The sequence below is a fragment of the Ceratotherium simum genome, chromosome 5 (assembly GCF_057802395.1).
Source record: "Ceratotherium simum simum isolate JZ-2026a chromosome 5, ASM5780239v1, whole genome shotgun sequence".
NCBI lineage: Eukaryota > Metazoa > Chordata > Mammalia > Perissodactyla > Rhinocerotidae > Ceratotherium > Ceratotherium simum.
The window spans coordinates 30,752,364-30,773,434 of NC_141904.1; the positions used below are offsets into that span (position 1 = coordinate 30,752,364).

At 36.4% G+C, this 21,071-nt stretch overlaps 2 protein-coding genes across 12 annotated transcripts in view; one reads left to right on the forward strand and one right to left on the reverse strand.

Moving 5' to 3' along the window:
- RARB (retinoic acid receptor beta) overlaps positions 1-5,236 on the forward strand; it is a 704,914-nt gene extending 699,678 nt beyond the window's left edge. For all 10 annotated transcript variants that reach the window (XM_087430628.1, XM_087430624.1, XM_087430626.1 and 7 more), the window contains 3 exons: positions 995-1,199; positions 2,032-2,190; positions 3,742-5,236. In XM_087430628.1, coding sequence (XP_087286754.1) covers positions 995-1,199; positions 2,032-2,190; positions 3,742-3,938 — 561 coding nt within the window. In that variant the 3' untranslated portion in view covers positions 3,939-5,236. The remainder of the gene's footprint in view (positions 1-994; positions 1,200-2,031; positions 2,191-3,741) is intronic.
- A 53-nt stretch (positions 5,237-5,289) lies between these two features.
- TOP2B (DNA topoisomerase II beta) overlaps positions 5,290-21,071 on the reverse strand; it is a 63,659-nt gene continuing 47,877 nt past the window's right edge. For both annotated transcript variants that reach the window (XM_087430621.1, XM_087430620.1), the window contains exons 28-36: positions 18,950-19,144; positions 15,784-15,928; positions 15,424-15,585; positions 13,743-13,944; positions 12,687-12,766; positions 11,108-11,218; positions 8,408-8,530; positions 6,472-6,566; positions 5,290-5,782 (exon numbers count right to left, since the gene is read on the reverse strand). In XM_087430621.1, the coding sequence (XP_087286747.1) occupies positions 5,615-5,782; positions 6,472-6,566; positions 8,408-8,530; positions 11,108-11,218; positions 12,687-12,766; positions 13,743-13,944; positions 15,424-15,585; positions 15,784-15,928; positions 18,950-19,144 (1,281 nt within the window). In that variant the 3' untranslated portion in view covers positions 5,290-5,614. The remainder of the gene's footprint in view (positions 5,783-6,471; positions 6,567-8,407; positions 8,531-11,107; positions 11,219-12,686; positions 12,767-13,742; positions 13,945-15,423; positions 15,586-15,783; positions 15,929-18,949; positions 19,145-21,071) is intronic.

The window sequence follows — 21,071 nt, forward strand, 5'->3', positions numbered from 1 at the left end:
TGCATCAGTGCTTGGAATGCACGGAGCTCCTGCTAGCCATTAGGATTGATGGTTCCGAGTTGACCCGTGCTCTGAGCGAGGCACAGAGCACTGAGCAGGCGACTCCTTGGTAGCGGGTGTCCCAGGGTAGCCAGCAGGGTTGTACATCAAGGCCATGTCAGGTGAGATTGGGAGATTGTGGCAGCGTGACCCAGGCTTCTTGCCTGTAGAAATCCCCCCCGTACTTCCGGGCTTAGTTGAGACACTGCCTCTTCTCCATGAATCTGCCCTTGATTTCCTCCTGCTGTGTCCGAGCTTTCCTTCTCCTGACACCCTATGGCCTTGCTGGTTCCGCTCCTGTGCCTTGTGTTATGGTTGTCTGTGGACCTGTGTGATCAGAGGCATCGTGGAAGGGGGACCCTAACTTGGGTTTGAATCAGATTCAGTCACATTTTAACTGTGACATTGGATTGGGCACATGGCTTAACCTTTCTGAGCCTTCATTCTCTCATCTGTAAAATGAGAATAATACTCACTTTACCGAGTTGTTTGAAAAATTGAGTGTAGGGCATTTATAACACTTGACATACCCTAGGCATTTAATAAATGGTAGATAGTGTCTTTTTTTTAGACTATAAGCTCTTAAATTAAAAAGAAATAGAATCTTATTCATCTTTTTATCTCCAGCACCTGGCACAGTGCCTGGGACATAAGTAGGTACTCAATAAATGTTTATTTGAGTCAAATGAATTACTTTTAGCACAAAGATACTTCTCACAATTTCATGTGTCCTATTTATTATTCCCTAAATAACTTGAGCCTCTGTTTTGACTTCTATGGTCTTTTAATGAAAGAGCTAGAGAAGACATTCGATATCCAAATGGGGGACAGGGAGTCTGATGTGATGCAAGAGCTCCTAGGAAATCTTCATGTTATTTCCTGCCTAGATCTGATTGATGCTGTCAGGACAGGCTGGCTTTGATGATCCATCAAATGTGGGTTTTTTTTCTTCCAGATTCTTAGAATTTGCACCAGGTATACCCCAGAACAAGACACCATGACTTTTTCAGATGGCCTTACCCTAAACCGAACTCAGATGCACAATGCTGGATTTGGTCCTCTGACTGACCTTGTGTTCACCTTTGCCAACCAGCTCCTGCCTTTGGAAATGGATGACACAGAAACAGGCCTTCTCAGTGCCATCTGTCTAATCTGTGGAGGTACCAACTACCTAGAAAACCCTCATAAGATTCCATGAAGAACAACTTACACTTGTAATTTATGGGAAATTCCTCATCTCCATTTTGGAGTTATTTTGCATGGAAAAAGACGTGTGAATAAAGCCAGGCATGTCTGCTTGGAGTTTGTTGCATTTTTCCTTATTGTTATCAATTAAAGGTATTTGGGATCTGTCTGCTCTGAAATACCAAAATGCTGTTTATCCAATTGCCACAGGTATTTTTTTAAGGTAGGATCACACTACTGTAAAATGAATTGCCTAGGGACATTTTAATGATTATCCAAGGGACTTGCATGTGCTGTTGGCTAATTTAGTGGCTGAGAATACAAGTCATTGTGTTGGCCCCCCTAACAACCCTTGGAAGACTGGGATAAAATATGGCTTTCTTCTTTGTAGTGACCCCTACTGGCTCGCAGGAGGCTGAGTCATACGTGGTTAAAAAGTAATGGCTTTAATTAGGGGGCCAGTTTACCTTTTATAACCATCCAGCTCAAGGTTTGTTTTAATTCAGTTCGGTAGTGACACCTTCTGGTCATGAGAAGTAATTATTTCCCTGGGACAAAAGCAACCAGCCATCAAAATGTGCTCTGGACCAACAGGAGGGACAATCATTTTCAAGTACCACTGCTTAAAACAGTTGCATATATCTTCAAATTTGTATATGTGATTGAATCATCAAATTAATAAAGTCATAATGTAGTAGGAACAAGGAAACAGAGAAGGGAAATGGGCAGAGACCCTTCTAGCCTGGAAAGCACATAACTCTTTCTGTCCTGATACTAATTGTTTAATACTTTATTCCTGGTATCTAGACCGCCAGGATCTTGAGGAACCAACAAAAGTAGATAAGCTACAAGAACCATTGCTGGAAGCACTAAAAATTTATATCAGAAAGAGACGACCCAGCAAGCCCCACATGTTTCCAAAGATCTTAATGAAAATCACAGATCTCCGCAGCATCAGCGCTAAAGGTACGTCTCTCCGGTCTGCACTGTATTCATGACGTGGACTTGTGGTCCTGAGCAGGTTGTATGACTTTTCTAAACCCTGTATTTTAATTCAGGATGTTTGATAATAGCTGCCTTTTTGTTGTTGTTTTGGAATTCATTTCTCATTGAAAGCAAAAGGAATTAAATAGTACCTACCCTTAAAAAAAAAAAAAGAAAAAGAAAAGCTCAAATCTTTCTTACCCTATTCAACGATCTTATTAGATTGAGAGCTTTAAAATTCAGATGACTAAGTAATTAGAAAAAGTATTTTCAAGAGAATGTACTAAATGACAGGCTTTTTAATTTTCGAGTTTTATACATTTCATTCTAGCTTTCCACACATGCTCTGGTTTATGTAAACTTGACTCCAGTTTTCCCTGAACATCCAAGCTTCAAGAAAAATGAATAGTCCTTAGGGTAATTGTTATTGGATAAGTTTCTCTCTCAATCCATGTAGCCATTGCTCTCTTGTGTACAGGCAGATTTACTTCTGCACGCTTCTAAGCAAAGGAATTCTTGCCTTCCTGAGAGGTATAAATATTCTCTGCCTGGTGATTTTCAGTTTATGTGGCAACTTGAGCAATTACAGAAGCGCTGAGAGCCATATCACAGTTGAGTGTGAGAGTGGGGTTTTCTGTGGAGAAAACTCAGCAGCTATCTCTGGTACCAAATGTGCTGTTGTTTGTCATTCTCCTTCCCCATTAGCGTCCTCTGTCCCTGAAGACCTTGGTGAGCCAAGAAGCAGAATGAACTTGACAAGGAGTCCCGATTCTTGAGCTCCTTCTAAAAGGTCTCTTCAGTGAGACGTTCTGAGTTCATCCCTAGCATGGGATTCACGGTAGAAGCAAACAGCAGAGACCAGTGCCTGACCGTTGTAATTATGATGTCTTTGACTTTAAAACAATAAGGCTGTTTAACTCAATACTGTCCTTCCCTATATCTAGCTAGACCAGTGCTAAGGAATTTACTGTGATTATGAATATTCTATAATCTGCCTTATCCAACACAGTAGCCACTAGACACGTGGAGGTCTCAAGCACGTGAGATGTGGTTAATGCAGGCGAGGCACTGTTTTCCTAGTTGTGTTTAACAAATTTAAATCACCACATGTAGCTAGCTACCGTACTGGACAGTGCAGTGCTACATCAAGTTGATAATTGCCACACGATTATTATTCAAGTCACTTCCTCCATCTGTGGTAACTGGGATCCTTTCAACTGTCTCATTTGCAAGGTATCCTCTTTCTGGTCTTTTATCAAGAACTTCTCTTCGTAAATTATGTTAAGTAAATATATACTGATATTGTTTCATGAAACTGACTGAGGCATGAAATTATCAAATTTAAACGTCACCACATCTCTGCTGCTTTCCTATAGATATAATAAAAATATTTTAATGTTGTAAAATTAGGATAATCTCTAGGGGACATTGGTAGCACAATTTTCACCCTTGTTGAAGTAGATGAGATTTGACCCCTAGTTATTCAGTTTAACTCCTTATCTCTACCAGATTTCTATTATCTCTTTTTAAAAGGTGCAGAACGTGTAATTACCTTGAAAATGGAAATTCCTGGATCAATGCCACCTCTCATTCAGGAAATGCTGGAAAATTCTGAAGGACATGAACCCTTGACCCCAAGTTCAAGTGGGAACACAGCAGAGCACAGTCCCAGCATCTCACCCAGTTCTGTGGAAAACAGTGGTGTCAGTCAGTCCCCACTCGTGCAATAAGACACTTTCCAGCTACTTCAGACATTCCCCAGTACCTTCAGTTCCGGGATTTAAAATGCAAGGAAAAGAACATTTATACTGCTGCTTAGTTTTTGGACTGAAAATATATTAAAACTCAAGAAGGACCAAGAAATTTTCATATGTATCAATATATACTCCTCACTGTCTAACTTACCTAGAAATACAAACTTTTTAAATTCTAAAAATCAGCCATTTCATGCAACCAGAAACTAGTTAAAAGCTTCTATTTTCCTCTTTGAACAGTCAAGATTGCATGGCAAAGACCCAGTCAAAATGATTTACCCCTGGTTAAGTTTCTGAAGACTTTGTACATACAGAAGTATGGCTCTGTTCTTTCTATACTGTATGTTTGGTGCTTTCCTTTTGTCTTGCATATGCAAAATAACCAAGACATCAAGGTTATGAAACAGACTACTGTACAAGTCCAGCTAAAAATGTTTCAAAAAGATAACTGTCTTGCTTTCACAGAATAATCAAGACATCAAGGTAAGGAAATGGGACTGTTGTACAGTATGACAAGATAAGGGTAAAGATATTCTAATTTAGTTAGTATGGAAGCTTGTCCTTGCTCTTTTTGATGCTCTCAAACTGCATATTTTATTTCATGTTGCCCAGTAAAAGTATACAAATTCACTGCACTAGCAGAAGAGTATTCTGTATCAGTGTAACTGCCAGTTCAGTTAATCAAATGTCATTTGTTCAATTGTTAATGTCACTTTAAATTAAAAGTGGTTTATTACTTGTTTAATGACATAACTACACAATTTTTAAAAAAAGATACATTTTTACAGTAATGATAGCCTCCAAGGCAGAAACACTTTTCAGTGTTAATAACTTTTGTTTACTTATTCACAAGCCATTAGGGAAATTTCATGGGATAATTAGCAGGCTGGTCTCCCACCTGTACCATGTAACGCTAGTGTCCTTCCTGATTCATGCCTGATAGTGGGGGTTTTTTCCCAGCCTTCTTGATGCCCAGGGGCTAACACTGACTCCTAAAGGCATGGGCAGAGAACCTGCATCCTTTGACCTTGTTCAATCACTATGAAGCAGAGTGGAAGCTGTGGTAGAGTGGTTAACAGATACAAGTGTCAGTTCCTTAGTTCTCATTTAAGCACTAGTGGAATTTTTTTTTTTTGATATATTAGCAAGTCTGTGATGTACTTTCACTGGCTCTGTTTGTACATTGAGATTGTTTAACAATGCTTTCTATGTTCATATACTGTTTACCTTTTTCCATGGAGTCTCCTGGCAAAGAATAAAATATATTTATTTTAAATGTGTATTGGAGCTTTTACTACACCTTCATCTTCAGTAAAGAGACGGAGAACACAGTTCCATTTTTAATGTTTAAATTTCATTTCAAAAAGCAGGTCTGTAGTCTGCAACCATGACAATTAAAATCTGTGCTAACGCACGGCAGTCTATAACAATTCTACAAGCCGATCAGACAGTACATGACATTTCAATGAGTAAAAAAGAGCATAAAACTGTATGTGTAAGAACAAAATGTTAAAAGGCCTACCACAATAATAAAAAACCATCAATTACATCATCACATTAAAATAAGCCAGATGTACAAAAGTCTGAGACAGAAAAGACAAAAGGACAACACAAGTTATCTGTTGAAAAACGTTTCTGTGCTCTTTGGGCACTTAATTAAACATTGCAAAATCAACATCTTCTTCTTCATCAGACTCTGCAAAATATTTTACTTCTTTCCTAGCCCGACCAGTCCGTGGCAGAGAGGGTGGCTCCGAAGTGAAGTCTGATGGGAAGATATCCACATCTGAATCCTGATCAAAAGATGTTTTCTTCAGTTTCTAGACATTAAAAAATAAAAAAGATTTAAAACCCCAAAGTTAAAAGAAAAAAAAAGGACTAGTGTTAAAAAGAATTATTATTCCTTACACTTCACTTATATTTGGGAAATCCTAAAATTAATGGTGCTTTTTTTTTTTCCTTTTTTAGCAAGGAAGAGCAGCCCTGAGCAAACATCTGTTGCCAATCTTTCTCTTTTTGCTTGAGGAAGATTGTCCCTGAGCTAACATCCATGCCAATCTTCCTCTATTTTGTTTATGGGACACCACCACAGCATGGCTTGATGAGCAGCACACAGGTCTGTGCCTGGGATCCTATGCCAGTGGGCTGGCCCCAAATAATGGTGCTTTTAAAATCAGAATTGTAATGCTAACTTAACTGTAAGACCAGTTACCTAATGATTTTTATGAAGGGAAGAACAAGATTATAAATATTATCTCAGACAGGTAGCATATAACTTGGATGAAATGGAATACTCTTAAGTAGGCTAGTTTATGCCACATTTTAATCCAAGAAATAGTCCTGATTATATAGATTTATACTTGGGTAATTCTTTAACTATATACAAGCCCCCTATGGATAAGAGATGCTAGGTTTAAAGCTGTTACAAGACAGCACAGTAATAAGTGAACTAAGCCAGTTATAGATGATCTTAAACAAAACCATGCATTAAAAAGATGCTCCTGATTACCTTGCTTGTTGTTTTGGATGTTTTCCTGCCAGGGTTATAATCACCCTCATTTTCAGAGCCAGATGCTTTCCTTTTCTTTGCCCCTCGGCCTTTACCTTAAAATGATACAAACAGTGTTTTCTCAAAAGGTTAAGTGCAATATAAAAAGATAAATGCCAAAACATTATACTTGACTTCTTTGGCATGCCCCAGTCAGTACTGCAATCCTGACCTTTTTTTTTTCTTGTGAGGAAGCTCAGCCCTGAGCTAATCTCCATTGCCAATCCTCCTCTTTTTTCCTGAGGAAGATTGGCCCTGAGCTAACATCCGTGCCCATCTTCCTCAATTTTATTTGTGGGACGCCTGCCACAGTATGGCTTGACAGGCAGTGCGTAGATCCGTGCCCAGGATCCAAACCTGCAAACCCCGGGCTGCTGAAGCAGACCATGCAAACTTAACCACTATGCCACCGGGCTGGCCCCCTGATCTTTTAATATGAATGATGTAGAAACAATTTGGCAGCATCATTCAGTTCTGGGGTTAACATGACTAATATTTCACAAATACATTTAAACTAGTCGGAAGGTCCTGATGACAAATTTTAATGATCAAGCCTCTGATATATAAAAGAAAATATTTGCATTTTGCACATGTGGTCCTTGGGTCTGAAAAGAAAATCTCTTAAAAGAGTGCTTTTTAAATTGTATGTGATGAAAAAAATTTTTGTTTCTAATTTGTCATAGACTAACACTTTAAAAAATACAATAAGTACTAGAAAATACATACTTTAACACAAATTATAAAGGTTTAAATGCTTACTCTAAATTTTACTTATCTCAACACACACTAGTAACAACCAATTGCAGGTCCCATTTTAAGTAGCATAATCTTAGAATAAACCCCCCAGTATTAATCATGAAATCTGTCAAATCCACATTCCTACTCAGACCTAGAATCACCACATGCAGCCTAGTTTTTTTTTTCATCTACCTAAGCCTCTTATTCTCATCATTGGAGGAGGAAGGGAAAAAGATAACATGTAAATGGTGACCCAATGTTCTCCATCCTACAATGACGCCAGTGAAAGAGACAATGGAACTAAATTGCAATTCTAAAGTTTTGAAAATTCCTTAAGAGCTATGACCAACTAGACTGTACTAGTAAGAAAAAAATAGCCTAAATGATTTTGGGATGTCTCATTTGATCAAATGAATCAATGAAATGGCACTTGTGAATTTATAAAGGTTTCAAATCATGCATACCCTAAGTACTGACCTCCTCAGTCACTATGTTTTTTTCCCACCCCCTATTCTTCCTTGTTTCCATGTAGGTCTACATCTCCTTATCCCAACCACCACTTTAAGAAATAAAATAAGCACATCGATGATAATATCTGTCAGTTGGATAAAAGGTTGAGCAGCTACCCTTAGAGAAACTCCTGTATTACATGTATTTTTTTTAAAGCATCATTAAGGACTTTTGAGATTCTGGAGGCAAAGAGGGGGTGCCAGGGAGAAGTGCCAGTGCCCTTGTGGGGCCCTGAGTACAGCTATTTCATTTCCTAGATGAGCAAAAAGCTCTGGTCTCAGAGTCCTAGCTCTGCCCACTCCAATGAGTGTCACACTTTAGATAGTGAAGAGCCCTCATCTGCCTTTTCAATAACTACTTCCAGTGAGTCCACTGCAGGGGGTCTTTGAACCATTCTTAGGTATGCAAGTTGCTTACTTAACCTCTTTCAGTCTCAATTTCTTGATTTGTAAAACAAAGTGACTGAACTAAACTGCTATATTTCCTATGGACTCTTAATTCAGCACTGATTCTTAAACACACTGCTTATTGAGGAGTAGAGCAATTTAAAATAAAATAGGTACCCAGTCTCTCTAAACTCAATGAGTAGAAGAGACTAAATATTTTCTACATGGCATATGTTAAATGGTTATACTAAGATAATCCTCACCTTTTGGTGTTGTAGTCTTCTTTGGAATGCCAAATTCTGAATCTGAGTCAGAGTTTATAGTCTCTACTTTCTTCTGTTTGGGGATTCTCTTGGGCTTAGGGGCTGTATCTGAAGATGCTTTTCCTATTAAGCAAATTTCCATTTCATAGATCAATGTAATATACTTACCAACAAACCAAGCTGAAATGAGTTCCTATAACAACAGAATTTCTTACTGCTGATATGAAATTGAGTAGCCTTAAATAATAAAACGGTTTCTCTCCACTTAGTGCCAGTGTAAAGGCAAACAATTTCTCATAGATGACAAAATGGTTTTTATTGAATTATGCATAATTTGCCTTTTGATAATTCAAGTGAGATATTTTAAACAAGGGCCATTAAAATGAATTAAGCAGTAAGTTTTAAAAAGCAGTAGTAAAAACTATAGCATAGTCATGACAAAAAAGTAACATATTTGACACATTAATTATAACCCAAGTATAACTACATGTTAAGTTCTAACTTTTAAAACATTTGGAGAAAAAAAAATTTTTATGGGACCCTCAAATACCATGAGTAGGAACTAATTCATTTGCCCACAAAAGCTGAAATTAAGACTTGGCATTTTTATGTGGAAAGAAATATTAAAATTCTAGATAAGTAGACAATAGATCCAAAGGCCTTTGTTCTGATTGGAAAATAGACCTTGTTTTTCAGCTTCATTTACAGTCTATATGAAAATTGATGTCAGTCTTTATTTGTGTGATTAGTAAAACTTATTTGAAAAAAAGTGCATTGAATTAAGCATAGACTTTTCTATTAAAAAAAAATCCCACACTAATTCTATGAAAAATGTATTCCCAGTCCCAACTGAGAGGCTAGAGCTAAGGCCCCTCACTTGAACAGCAGGAGGAGCCCGTGCTCTTACAGCAGTGGCAGCCACAGATTTTATGGCTTTTCTCCCTAAGTCCTCATGACTAAATTGACCACAAGAGCCACACGGCAGCTCCAAGCAGGAGTATAGGCTTGAAACAGCTGTGTGTTCTGGGCATCACCCTTTTTCTTCAGAAGAATTTCCAGGCTTGCAGTGTTAGGTGGCACTTTCAACCCTACTGGGCAAATGTAGGTCAGATATCTGAGTACTATGAGCTGCCTTTTTGCTGTAAACTACTGGAGCTACAGAATTTAACTTGTATAATAATTTATGTAATTTGGAGTTAACATAGATGATCCCACAGAGGGACATGATGCATCCTCTCCATGAAATGATATTTTGTGGGAACTGTATTTTTGGAGGAGGCTAAAGGAAAGCTGAGGGCTTGCTGGGGTCCCTGAAATCACACCACACAGGCATCACCCATTCAAGTGACACAAGGCTAGTTCAGCTACTGCTGAAACAACCAAATAGGACAGGTGTTGTGGTGTGCTGGCCTTTTAGTTAATGCTAAACTCTAACTCATTAAGTTTAATAGGAGTGAATAGCTTGATGAGGGAAACAGGTCTATGTTCAAAGAAGTGATATGGCTCCCAAATTTTTGGGTTGGTTATAACATTCTCATATGAAGATAATAAAAAAAAGATGCTTAAAGGGAAATTATGGTGCCTGTCTCAGTTTGAGTTCCTCAAAAGCAGACCCCACCTGATCCCAAGACAAAGACTCAAGTACGAGTATTTATTTGGGAGGTGAAGGAAAGGGAGTACAAAAATGAGACAATGAAGTGAGGACAACCATTAGTGGATAAGTTATCAAGCCTGCCATCACTCTGGGAGCTTAATCCCATGAGGAATCTCTGAGAGCCAGTGGACAACATATATCCCCAAGTTAGCTAACCTGAGGGGCGAGAACACTAAGATACTTGCAGACCAGCTTTTCTCAATCACTGGTAAAGGGTGGCTGTGGGTGGGGAAATGTTAATATTCCAGCATAGCAACAAAGAGAAAGTCCTCAGGCAAAGAAATAGACACTGGCCAATGTGCAATGCATTGGCTAGAGAGGCTCCTGTAGCCAACCAATTTCTCATCACGGTCCTAGTGCCTTCAGAATAAGTAGGGACTTGTACTGTTCTGCTACATCTAATACATGTGTGTCTACAATGGTATTGTCTGTTGTGCATTTTTAAGATCATGCAGGAATGGTCCATACTGTTTATTTACTTGCTGTTAAGTATCAATTATCTTTTAAACACAAAGCATTAATACTGACCTCCTTCAAAAATACCAAGTTATGTACCTTGGTACTAGTAACAGATTCATGAATCAACTCAAATCAACTTAGATTAATGGACAATCTAAGACTATGGAAAAGAAAGAAGCTACGTGACTCACAAAGAGAAAGAGGTCCCCAACTGAACTGACCAATCATTCCACATGAGGAGTTAAAGCACGACCTACATAGATAACACAATCAGGCTACTAGGAAGGCAAAATTTTAATCTATTTTACAACCTAACAACTACAGGAGAGCTTTACTAGAAAGCTATCTTTAGACATCAATGCATGGAATTATTTTATAATTACAACAGCTTTAAAATGAGGTCCTACAGACATTTTAATAATTACCTCACATGGTTAGAAAACAAGGATTCCCCTTATACACATTTATAACAATTTTCTAGTAAAGTTCTAGTGCAAATAATTTCAAATTGTATTAAATTTCCTTTAACATCAATATTCTCTACATGGTTTATGCAACGCTTAACAAAATCAAATATAAGTACATACCCTTTTTAGCAGCTGCTGTTTTACTTGGAACTTTATCTGTTTGTTTCAGACTAAACGATGGTGAAAAAACAGAGGCAGAATCTTCTTCATTACTGTCAAATTTAGCTGAATCTAAAAGTTACAAAGTTTTTTTCAGTAAAGAGATTCTGTAAGCACTGCTTACTAGTTAACTTTGATTCTTTTTACTGATGACTTCTCTTTAGCTAGATAATCAATCTTATAAGTTTCTATTTTGTGATCATATAACCCACAATATACAAACAGCTGAAAATAAAAAATATAACAATGTTATATTTCAAAACTGTTAGCTCTGTTGTAAAACAATATAGAAATGTATAGAGTAATAATAATTCCTAATAGTCCCAAATGTTTATCATTTAAACATAACTGACCAATTCAAAAATAAATGCTGACTTATTTTTTTATTTATATTTGTGTGTGTGAGGAAGATCAGCCCTGAGCTAACATCTGATGCCAATCCTCTTTTTTTTTTTTTATTGAGGAAGATTGGCCCTGAGCTATCATCCGTGCCCATCTTCCTCCACTTTATATGGGATGCCGCCACAGCATGGCTTGACAAGCGGTGGGTCAGTGCCCGCCCAGGATCCAAACCTGCGAACCCTGGACCACCGCAGTGGAGCGTGCGCACTTAACTGCTTGCACCACCGGGCCGGCCTCAAATACTGATTTATTTTTAAATGAGATATTAAAAAGTTCTCACTGATTATTTTAGTATCTACACATCTAATGTGCTTAACCATTTCAGGAGTATCAGTAATGTTCATATCTAAAAGAGTAAATATTCATCTTTTTAAATCAATTTTAAATCATTGAAGATTAATTTAAAAGGCATGTCAACTTACCTTCAGTTTCTTTTACATTCAAATTAATTAAATTAATGAATCAATTCCTTCCTCTCTCAAACCAAAAACAAGGACTCCTAAAATGGCTACTTGGATGTAAGTGATAGTTTTATTTAACTGTTTTGACATGCTGTCAAACATGCACATCTGTCTATACATACAGAATATGTACCAGATCTATGTATGTCTGTCTATATGTATGTATAAAAAAATGCAAGACAGTGAATCAATTAAGTCTAACTAGATTGTTTTGACCTTAAAAATTCCACACACAAATATATAGGGAATAAAAAAATATACACCCTGACTAAATTTGCTTCTATGAAGGTTTTAGTCTTTCAGCTACTAGGGTTTAGTTAAAACAAATCTGCATATTGGTTCTCTTATAGTTTTTAAAAAACTGTCACATATACATTCACATTGCCATGAAAATCAAATTTCTATCTTCCAAAATTTCTCTTTCTATATTTTTTTCTCTCATTCAAACACTACACCCAGTCCCCACTCCCCCTAACTCCAAACACACACACAGGTTATCATCTGCCTATCCACCTAACTGCTTCCATAATGCCTATTTTGACCAATCAGTTGGGAATCACCTCAGGAAAAACTTATTACATTGAGGAAAATGTTAAAAGAAAGTAAGCTTTCTACTCATAAAAAAATCCATAGCAATGATACAATAAGTAACTAATGAAAAGACTAAATGAGCATACCATCTTCTGACTTCTGAGAATATGAAGGAAATGAGAAGAGATTCCCAAAATCCTGACTTTTTTTGTCATGCGAAGATTTTCTACCAGAAAGAAAAATTAAACACAGTATAATTTAAATAACTGGTTTCAAACTTGATAAATTATATAGAATATGTACTGCAGGATTATAACTACAGAACAAAATTTTAGTTCTCTCAATTGTTTCTCTTTGTTAAAGACAGCACAACCAAAATCTTTTTTTCTCTCATATGCACAAGTGTGCATACATACACACACAGAAACACCAGACAAAGCAATGATTTAACATAAGAGAATGGAAACTGGGCTAAGGTTTAAATTTACTCCAAATATCACTAAATTAAATCTAATGGTTGACAGAACCATTCTAAAATTTAACATCAGTAAATCACTAGCAAAAATCCAAGGAGAAAGTCAGAATCTCCAGAGTAGGCAATAATACTATTTCTGATCCCAGACCGCATGTGGTAAAATATTTCTTCAGAATAAGTGGTAAAATACTTCCTTAAAAAATGTGAAATAGTTCACAGAATTCACATCCTACATGTTAGTGTTCACACTCACCAGAGGCAAGAAAAATCAATCAAGGCGAAAGCTAGGGAAGAAAATTAAACCTCCCAATTCTGAAGATTTAGTAACTTTTCTCTGAACCAGGGCTGTCAAACTATGACCCATAGGCCTGCTGCCTACTTTTGTAAATTAAGTTTTACTGGAACACAGTTACACTCATTCATTTACAAATTGTTTATGGCTGCTTTCTTGCTATAATGGCAGCACTGAGTAGCAACAGAGACCATATGGTCTGCAAAGCCTAAAATATTTACTATCAAGCAAGTACGTTACGGAAAAAAATTTGCCAACCCATGCTCTAAACTATAGCAACAGTTATGTAAACAGCTGCAATATTTATTCCATTATGAGGAGGACCTTACCTAGAATGATACCAATTTCTTAGAGCTTACTATAAGAATATCTTTGACACATGCCTAAACAACTAACTGCACCCTATAACTGAATAGCAGTCATTTCATTACTTACTCTGGAGTAGCTTTTGATTTGCCTGGTGAAAATGTATATTCATCTTTATCTAGGCCATCTGAAGGAACAAATTCATCTTCTCCATCATTTGTTATGGGAGATGCTTTAACTTTCAATTCCTCTAAATCATTATTGTCATCATCATCATCAGCATCATCATCCTCTTCTTCTGAGAAATCAAATGTGTATTTAGGCCTTTCGGCTAGGAGAAAAATAAAAGTAAAAGTTAAATGCAAATCTAGCTTTATCTACATGAAATATTATTATGAATAATGCATTTGAAAAATATTCCATCTATCTCTAAAAACACACAAAGAAAACAAAGAGACAAGCTTTTACAGAATAAAAGCCAACAACTTTGGCCCCAGTTATTTTGATAGCGTTAACATCTATCTTGTACTTCCCAGGAGGCTATGGGGTAATGCTGCAAAGGTTAGGACAGCATAAACTGATGATATTATTAGGATGTTGCTTGTCCAATTTAAATATTACTCAAAAACAGTGAGTAAAGTAAGTCATTACAGTCACTGTAAAAGTCACTACTAATATAAGATCTCCCTTTTTTGCAATTACAAAAGACAAATTTTAGAGGTCTTTAGAAAGTGCTAAACTTTCTCTTAACCTCTTGCATACAAACTTCTATCTTCTCTTCACAGTAGTTTTACTATGAAATAACAAAGACTAATTTTTCAGGTGAATGAGAAAAAATAGAGATAAGATTTCAATATATTAGCAAACCAATAATTTAATATAATGCATAAAAAGGGGAAAGGCACATTGGTATAATGCAAATAAGTTTTATTATATTCCTAGCATAACTATGGAATAAAATTTAAAAATCATTTGGATGCTATATAATTTTACACTTCATTTTAGATGTATGGAAAAGGACTGAATACAATTTTGAAGCATTTAATTTAATAAATGAATTTTCACATAAGTCACTCATGTTAAAAATTATACTACCTATGCACATTAGGAAAAGAAATTCAATCACGTGGTGATTAGAGAACAAGAATTTAAGGCCCAACATAGTTAAAGAAGTATCTCCCAGAGGTAAAACAACCATAATGTTGTATCATTCATTTTAAGTAAATTAAGACTTAACAAAATTTGAGAAGAATCTATAACATAGGATAGTCAGTTTTTAATTATTTGAAGACTTCAAACTAATAATTATTCAGAAAGGGTCAAATCACATTCTTAACAGCAATAGATAACAGCAAAATGGGATTCTGCAGCCTAACTCTAGCACTGCAATTATCTAAATTATGCTTTGTGCATGGAATCAGACTCCTAAAGTAGGGGGAAATTTTTCACAATACAAGGAATAGAAAACAAAACCACAAAGCACTTCTATTGGTCCATCACTGTTGGTATACTACCAGGGTACATTTCCTACCAGACATCTTCAAACTATGGAGGGAATATAACCCAAACTTTATAATAAAAATCAATTAAAAAGCATGATTCTTCTTAAAGAAATTTATGTCCAACTTTGCTAGAAAAGATCATTCTGTAAAGCAATTTTTTTTATCCTCGTGAACTATAACTTCTGAAATACTAATGGTTTAGTACTTTAATAACTCTTACAATACTAATAATACCAATTTATATGAGTAATACTAACTTGGTCAAACTATAATATACAATAAAAGAAATATAAAATGTATCAGAATACCAGCAGCTCTCCTAAGTAGAGAATCTCTTGGAATAACCACAGGTTCTGTTTCTTCCAAGTCGCTTTCTGACTTAGATTCATCATCTGACCAAGGATTCCGTTTCTTTACTTTCTTTGCGCTGGATTTACCAGATGATGTAGGTGTTTTTCTCACCCTAGTACCTAAAAACAAAATTAAGATATGTATCAATACTTATACAAATGTCATTAGTAAAAATAAAACTTATAATGAAAAGTTCATTATAAAATAACAAATGTTCACTTCAACTACTAGAAAAGGAGCATAATGAAAAGAACATAGTAGTATCCTGTACATATAGATTTTCTCACAAAAAAAAAAACTTTGTAACAACTCCTCACCAGGCTCCTTTTTCTCCCTTTTGGGTTTGGGACCTTTATTTATAGGAGCTGACGGGATCAATGCCTCTTCTCCTGTACCTTCTACTGGTATTCCACTGAACTCTTCATCAAATTCCACTTTTACTGCTGTGGTATCAAGATCACCCTACACATTAAAAGGAAAAGCAAACTATGAGTAAAAATAAAAGTAAACTTAACACCGTATATTTTAGAGATAACATTTCCAACTAATAGATTGCTTCTTCATATCACATGAGTAAAAAAAAAATAATAAAATGTGATTCTATTGAGGTCCTGACAGATAACTTTGATCAAACTATGTTTTACTTTATTTCATTTATCTGTAGCAAATGATATTGCTTACCACTCTAATCTTCTGGTACATTCTATGAGATGACAGCCACTTAAAAGCAACCATAAACAATTAGAAGGCAGCTTTTGATTATCAAAGGGACTTTCAGACCAATAGCTAAGTACACCAGAAGGTACCTGCAAAGTAATTTCCTATAGCTCAAGCCTTTATACACTAGAAAAAATGTTCAGATTATTGAAGGAAAATAAGCAACACATGTCATGCACTGTTAGGCATTATAAGACTAAGTCTCTAGACCCAAAGAATTGAGAGAGAGAGAGCGAGAGAGAGAGAGAAAGAGAGAGAGGGGGAGAGAGAGCGAGAGAGACTCATTACAAAACAAAAAACAAATATAAAGGGAGGTATAACAGTGACCCATGGGGAAGAGTGAGCAACTCTGCTTAGGACAGGGGAAGACTCCACAGAGAGGGAGCCTTTCTGACTGGGTTTTGTTTTTGTGTGTGTGTGTGTGTGCGGAAGATCGGCCCTGAGCTGACATCCATACCAATCTTCCTCTTTTTGCTGAGGAAGATCAGCCCTGAGCTGACATCTATTGCCAATCCTCCTCCTTTTCTTTTCCCTTTTTCTCCCCAAAGCCCCTGTAAATAGTTGTATGTCATAGTTGCACATCCTTCCAGTTGCTGTATGTAGGATGCCGCCTCAGCATGGCGGGACAAGCGGTGCGTCGGTGCGCGCCCGGTATCTGAACCCAGGTGGCCAGTAGAGGAGTGCACACACTTAACCGCTAGGCCACGGGGCCAGCCCTCTGACTGGGTTTTGAAGGAACCATGTACATTTGCCAGGTGAGGAGAAGGAAGGAGGAAGAGCATCCCAGAAAAAAGACACAGAGGCATGAATCATCACATTATGTTTAAGAATTACAAATAGTCTGCTCAGATTCATGGAAAGGTGAGAGGAAAGTACAGCCATATAGAAACACAGGGAGGTCTACATAAAAAAAAAAAAAGAAAAAGAAACACAGGGAGGCATGCAGGTGCTAAGTCACTGTGTACCAGGAATCTGTGTGTAGTCAGTGGGGAGTCACTGAAAACCTTTAAGCTTTTGTGTAATAATCAGACTTACTCTTTGGAAATATCACTCTGGTATTAAGAGAAAAAACTAAGAGGAATGAAGTGGAGAAAGGCAGAAGTCATGATTAGATGACTAGAGACAGGAAGACTAGTTAAGAGGACCACTTTAAATTACCTCAGAGAAAACTTACAGAATTCTAAGATAGTGTCAACAGGGACCAAGATAAAGGGGTGAATTTTGGAATTGCTTCACGGTGTCAATGGGAACCAAGATAAGGGGGTGGATTTTGGAATTGCTTCGTAGGCAGTCAATAAGATTTAGTTACTGATTAAATGAAAAAACTCCCAAGTTTTTGGCTTACGTTAGTGATGGCTGATAGTGGTAGTAACTGAGATAAGGCACAGAGGTAGAAGAGCAGGTTTTGAAATCAGGATAATGGGTCCAGTTTCAGAGATGCTGAGTTTGAGGGGCTTTGGGTATTCAGGTGGCTATGTTAGCCTGGCACTCCAGAAAACAGGACAGTTTAGGGACACAGATTTAAGAGTCATCAATGTGAGTGAAAAAAACTCTGGGGATAGATGAGGTTACTCAAGAAGTCTATGTAAGTTGAAGAGAAGAATGCTAAGAACTGAACCTGACAAACACCAACTGAAAAGGAGAAAAGCCATTTTCCTAAGCAGAAAACAAGTGCATATGAGTAAGTGAACCTATGTGTGGTGGGAAGGCAGGTAAGAGGGAAGCAGACCTCAGTTTATCAGAAAAGAAGAGAGTGATATCTCTGGTATCACAATGCTCCTATGCTTCAAATATTAGCTCTGTACAAAGAACACTCCCTTCTCTCACTCTAGCTCCTAGGCTCATTTCCCAAGCTCTAATTAGACTGTTAGACATATCTGCGTATATGTGCCCTGGGTTCTAAAATCAACCTGCCCAGAAAAATCAGCCTCTCTCTTTCAGACCATCATGCCTCCCGTTTTCCTCAGTTCTGAACAGTCTTCTCAATTTTCCTTCTGCTGGCTAACTCTTGCCCATCCTGCTGGAGGGTAGGTTAAGTCTCAGACTTTTATTTTTTTTTTTTTAAAGATTTTATTTATTTTATTTTTTGCCCCCAAAGCCCCAGTAGATAGTTGTATGCCATAGCTGCACACCCTTCTAGTTGCTGTATGTGGGACTCGGCCTCAGGATGGACAGAGAAGTGGTGCCTCGATGCGCACCCGGGATCCGAACCCGGGCCGCCAGCATCGCAGTGCGCGCACTTAACCACCAAGCCACAGGGCCGGCCAGTCTCAGACTTTTAAATCCTCAATAGCACTGATCAATGCCAATGACACAGGATGTGCTTGATGATTTTTTAACTAAGGGTAAAAACAAATAAATAGTGAAAGATGATAGCTTACTTCAAAAGCTAAACAGACCCTTTTCCACTTAAGGGTCTGTTAAGACTTCCTTAATCCATCATGATATAGAACTCAAGTTTATATTTTAAAGTTGATATACTTTTTTTCTTGTTCCATGATTCTAATTTAGAATGCTCCTGACTATTTTTATATCTCATTTTAAAAATGGAATCAAGTAAGTAGCTCTTCACATATATGTAGGCCCTTGACTAATGTTTTCCTTCTATGGATCAACTGCTCTCATAGAACAAATGATTTCCTATCACAGTGAAATATATTAGAAACAAAATAAAGCATGGTTTACACATAGTAAAATTAAAATACATATATACATCGTTACGGAGGTGGAGTCTACCAATGAGCTACAACAAGAGATATGTCATACCTTTTTCTTCTTCAGCAACTTTTTGCTGACATCTGCCTTCATAGCAGTAATTTCAGGAACTATTCTTCTCCCATAAGGTGAGGGCATTGTCTCTTCCAATTGAAGTTTCTTCACCTTAGGTTTGCCAACTTTACCTTTTATTGCTTTTCCAGCCATTCCAGACAGAATATCTTCTCGTTCTTGCGCTTCTACTTTCTGAAGTATAATTATAAATGGGGGGGGGGGGGCAGGTGCATAAACAACTCATTAGAAAACACAGTCACTACTGCATTAGAAATTAAAACTAATTTTATTCACTCAGTAAGGAATAAACCTTTCCTTTCAACTGATCTAATCTAAGATAAAGTGATGGAAAAAAACAAATAATTCTAAGTCAGAAGACCTGGGTTATAGTCCTAATTCTGCTTAACTAGCTTCTCATTTGTAACACAAGGGGGTAGTAACTATGTGACCTATATGGTACCTTCCAATTCTAGGATCCTATGATGCATTATGAAATCAAGACTTCTGATGACCTGGTATCATCAGAATCCTAGCAAATCATACAAAACAGCAGTTCTGTTAACAAGTATGAAGCTATTCTTTACTGTTGCTTTAGCCATAATAGAAAATATGAAAAAAAATTGTTCATAAAGTCAGAAAGTATGAAAATTAAAAGTGCCAATACAGTTAGATTGAGATTAGAAGGTTCTATATAATAATAAATGAGGATATAATCCTGATTAATATTAAAGATTCTTCATTTTACAGAATTATTCCTTCAAATAATTAGCAAGCTTTGAGAGGTATGAGGCAAAATGTCATTTTAATCGCTTGAAAGATATCTAAGAAATCTTTGTAGCATAATAGCTTAATAAAAATAACATAAGCTTTGAAATCAGGCACGCCTGGATTGCAATCTTAGCACTTCCACTTTTTAGTTATAAATCCTTGGGAAATAAGAGTTATAATTTATAGGGCACCTACTATGTCCTAGGCATTAGAAATCATGTGATCCCCATTTCAAGAATTTGGAAACTGGGACTCAGAGAGGATGCATAATTGCTCTTAACCATAATGATATAATTCCTCTCTAAGCAAGTGACTTAACCTCTCCCCAAGCTTCAGGATCTTCATCTGTATAACAGGTTAATAATAACCTCTCTCATTTGTGGGGGTTGTGGGGGTCATTCTGAGGATTACATCAAATGCAGTGCCAGCACACAATAGATATCCAATTAATGGTATTATTAGACTATAAATGATACAGAGATGAAATTTAAGTCTAAATCCTTTTAGATGTAAAAAAAAAAAATACTATATCCAGAATAAATAATTTGTTTGGACCTACTTTGCTAATTATCAAATAATAAAATAAGGTGATAAATTAGAAGTGAAAGAGTAATGCTATTCAGTGGGATTGTTTTGAGTGATGACTCTTCAATAGTCAGGAAATTTATAGGCATAACCAAAAGTCTTCTATATCTCACTATGTTAATCGTCAGTGATCAAATTTAAAGTAATATCAGAATATCATTCATATTAATCAAGAATAATTTTCCTCTTAATGTACACTTGCTTCATTTTTAATGGATATTAATTTCTAAATGTAAAAGTCAGCAAGAAAAAAGGGTCTGAAATTTTAAAAAATCTAATTCACTGACAATGTAAGAAAAGCATAAATCAAAGAATATTTACCCTATGGCACTTAAAAGATCATAAGGGAACCCAGAACAATAGCACTAAAAAAATTCCAGAAATTCTACTAGGAAACTAATATACCACACTGATTCTTAAGAGTTCTAATTTTGACTTAAACGCCATGAAAATAAAACTAGAACATGTGGACAATAAATCAATGAAACAACTAAAAAGTAAAAAATTACATAATATCATATGTGTAGTAATAAGTAGTAATTGACCTTGTGCTACTCAAAATCAGACGATCATACTGCTACTATTAATTTAATTCTAAGATTTTAAGTGAGTTAATTGCTTAAAAACAAATTGAGAAGTTGAGAAAAAGTTTACATTTTATATCTTTACATATTTTTCTTTTACTTTTTAAATTAGAATTCTACCTGAAGAAAACTAAGTTATAACAAAAAATATTAAAATTTCTCTAAGTCTAGAGACTATCATT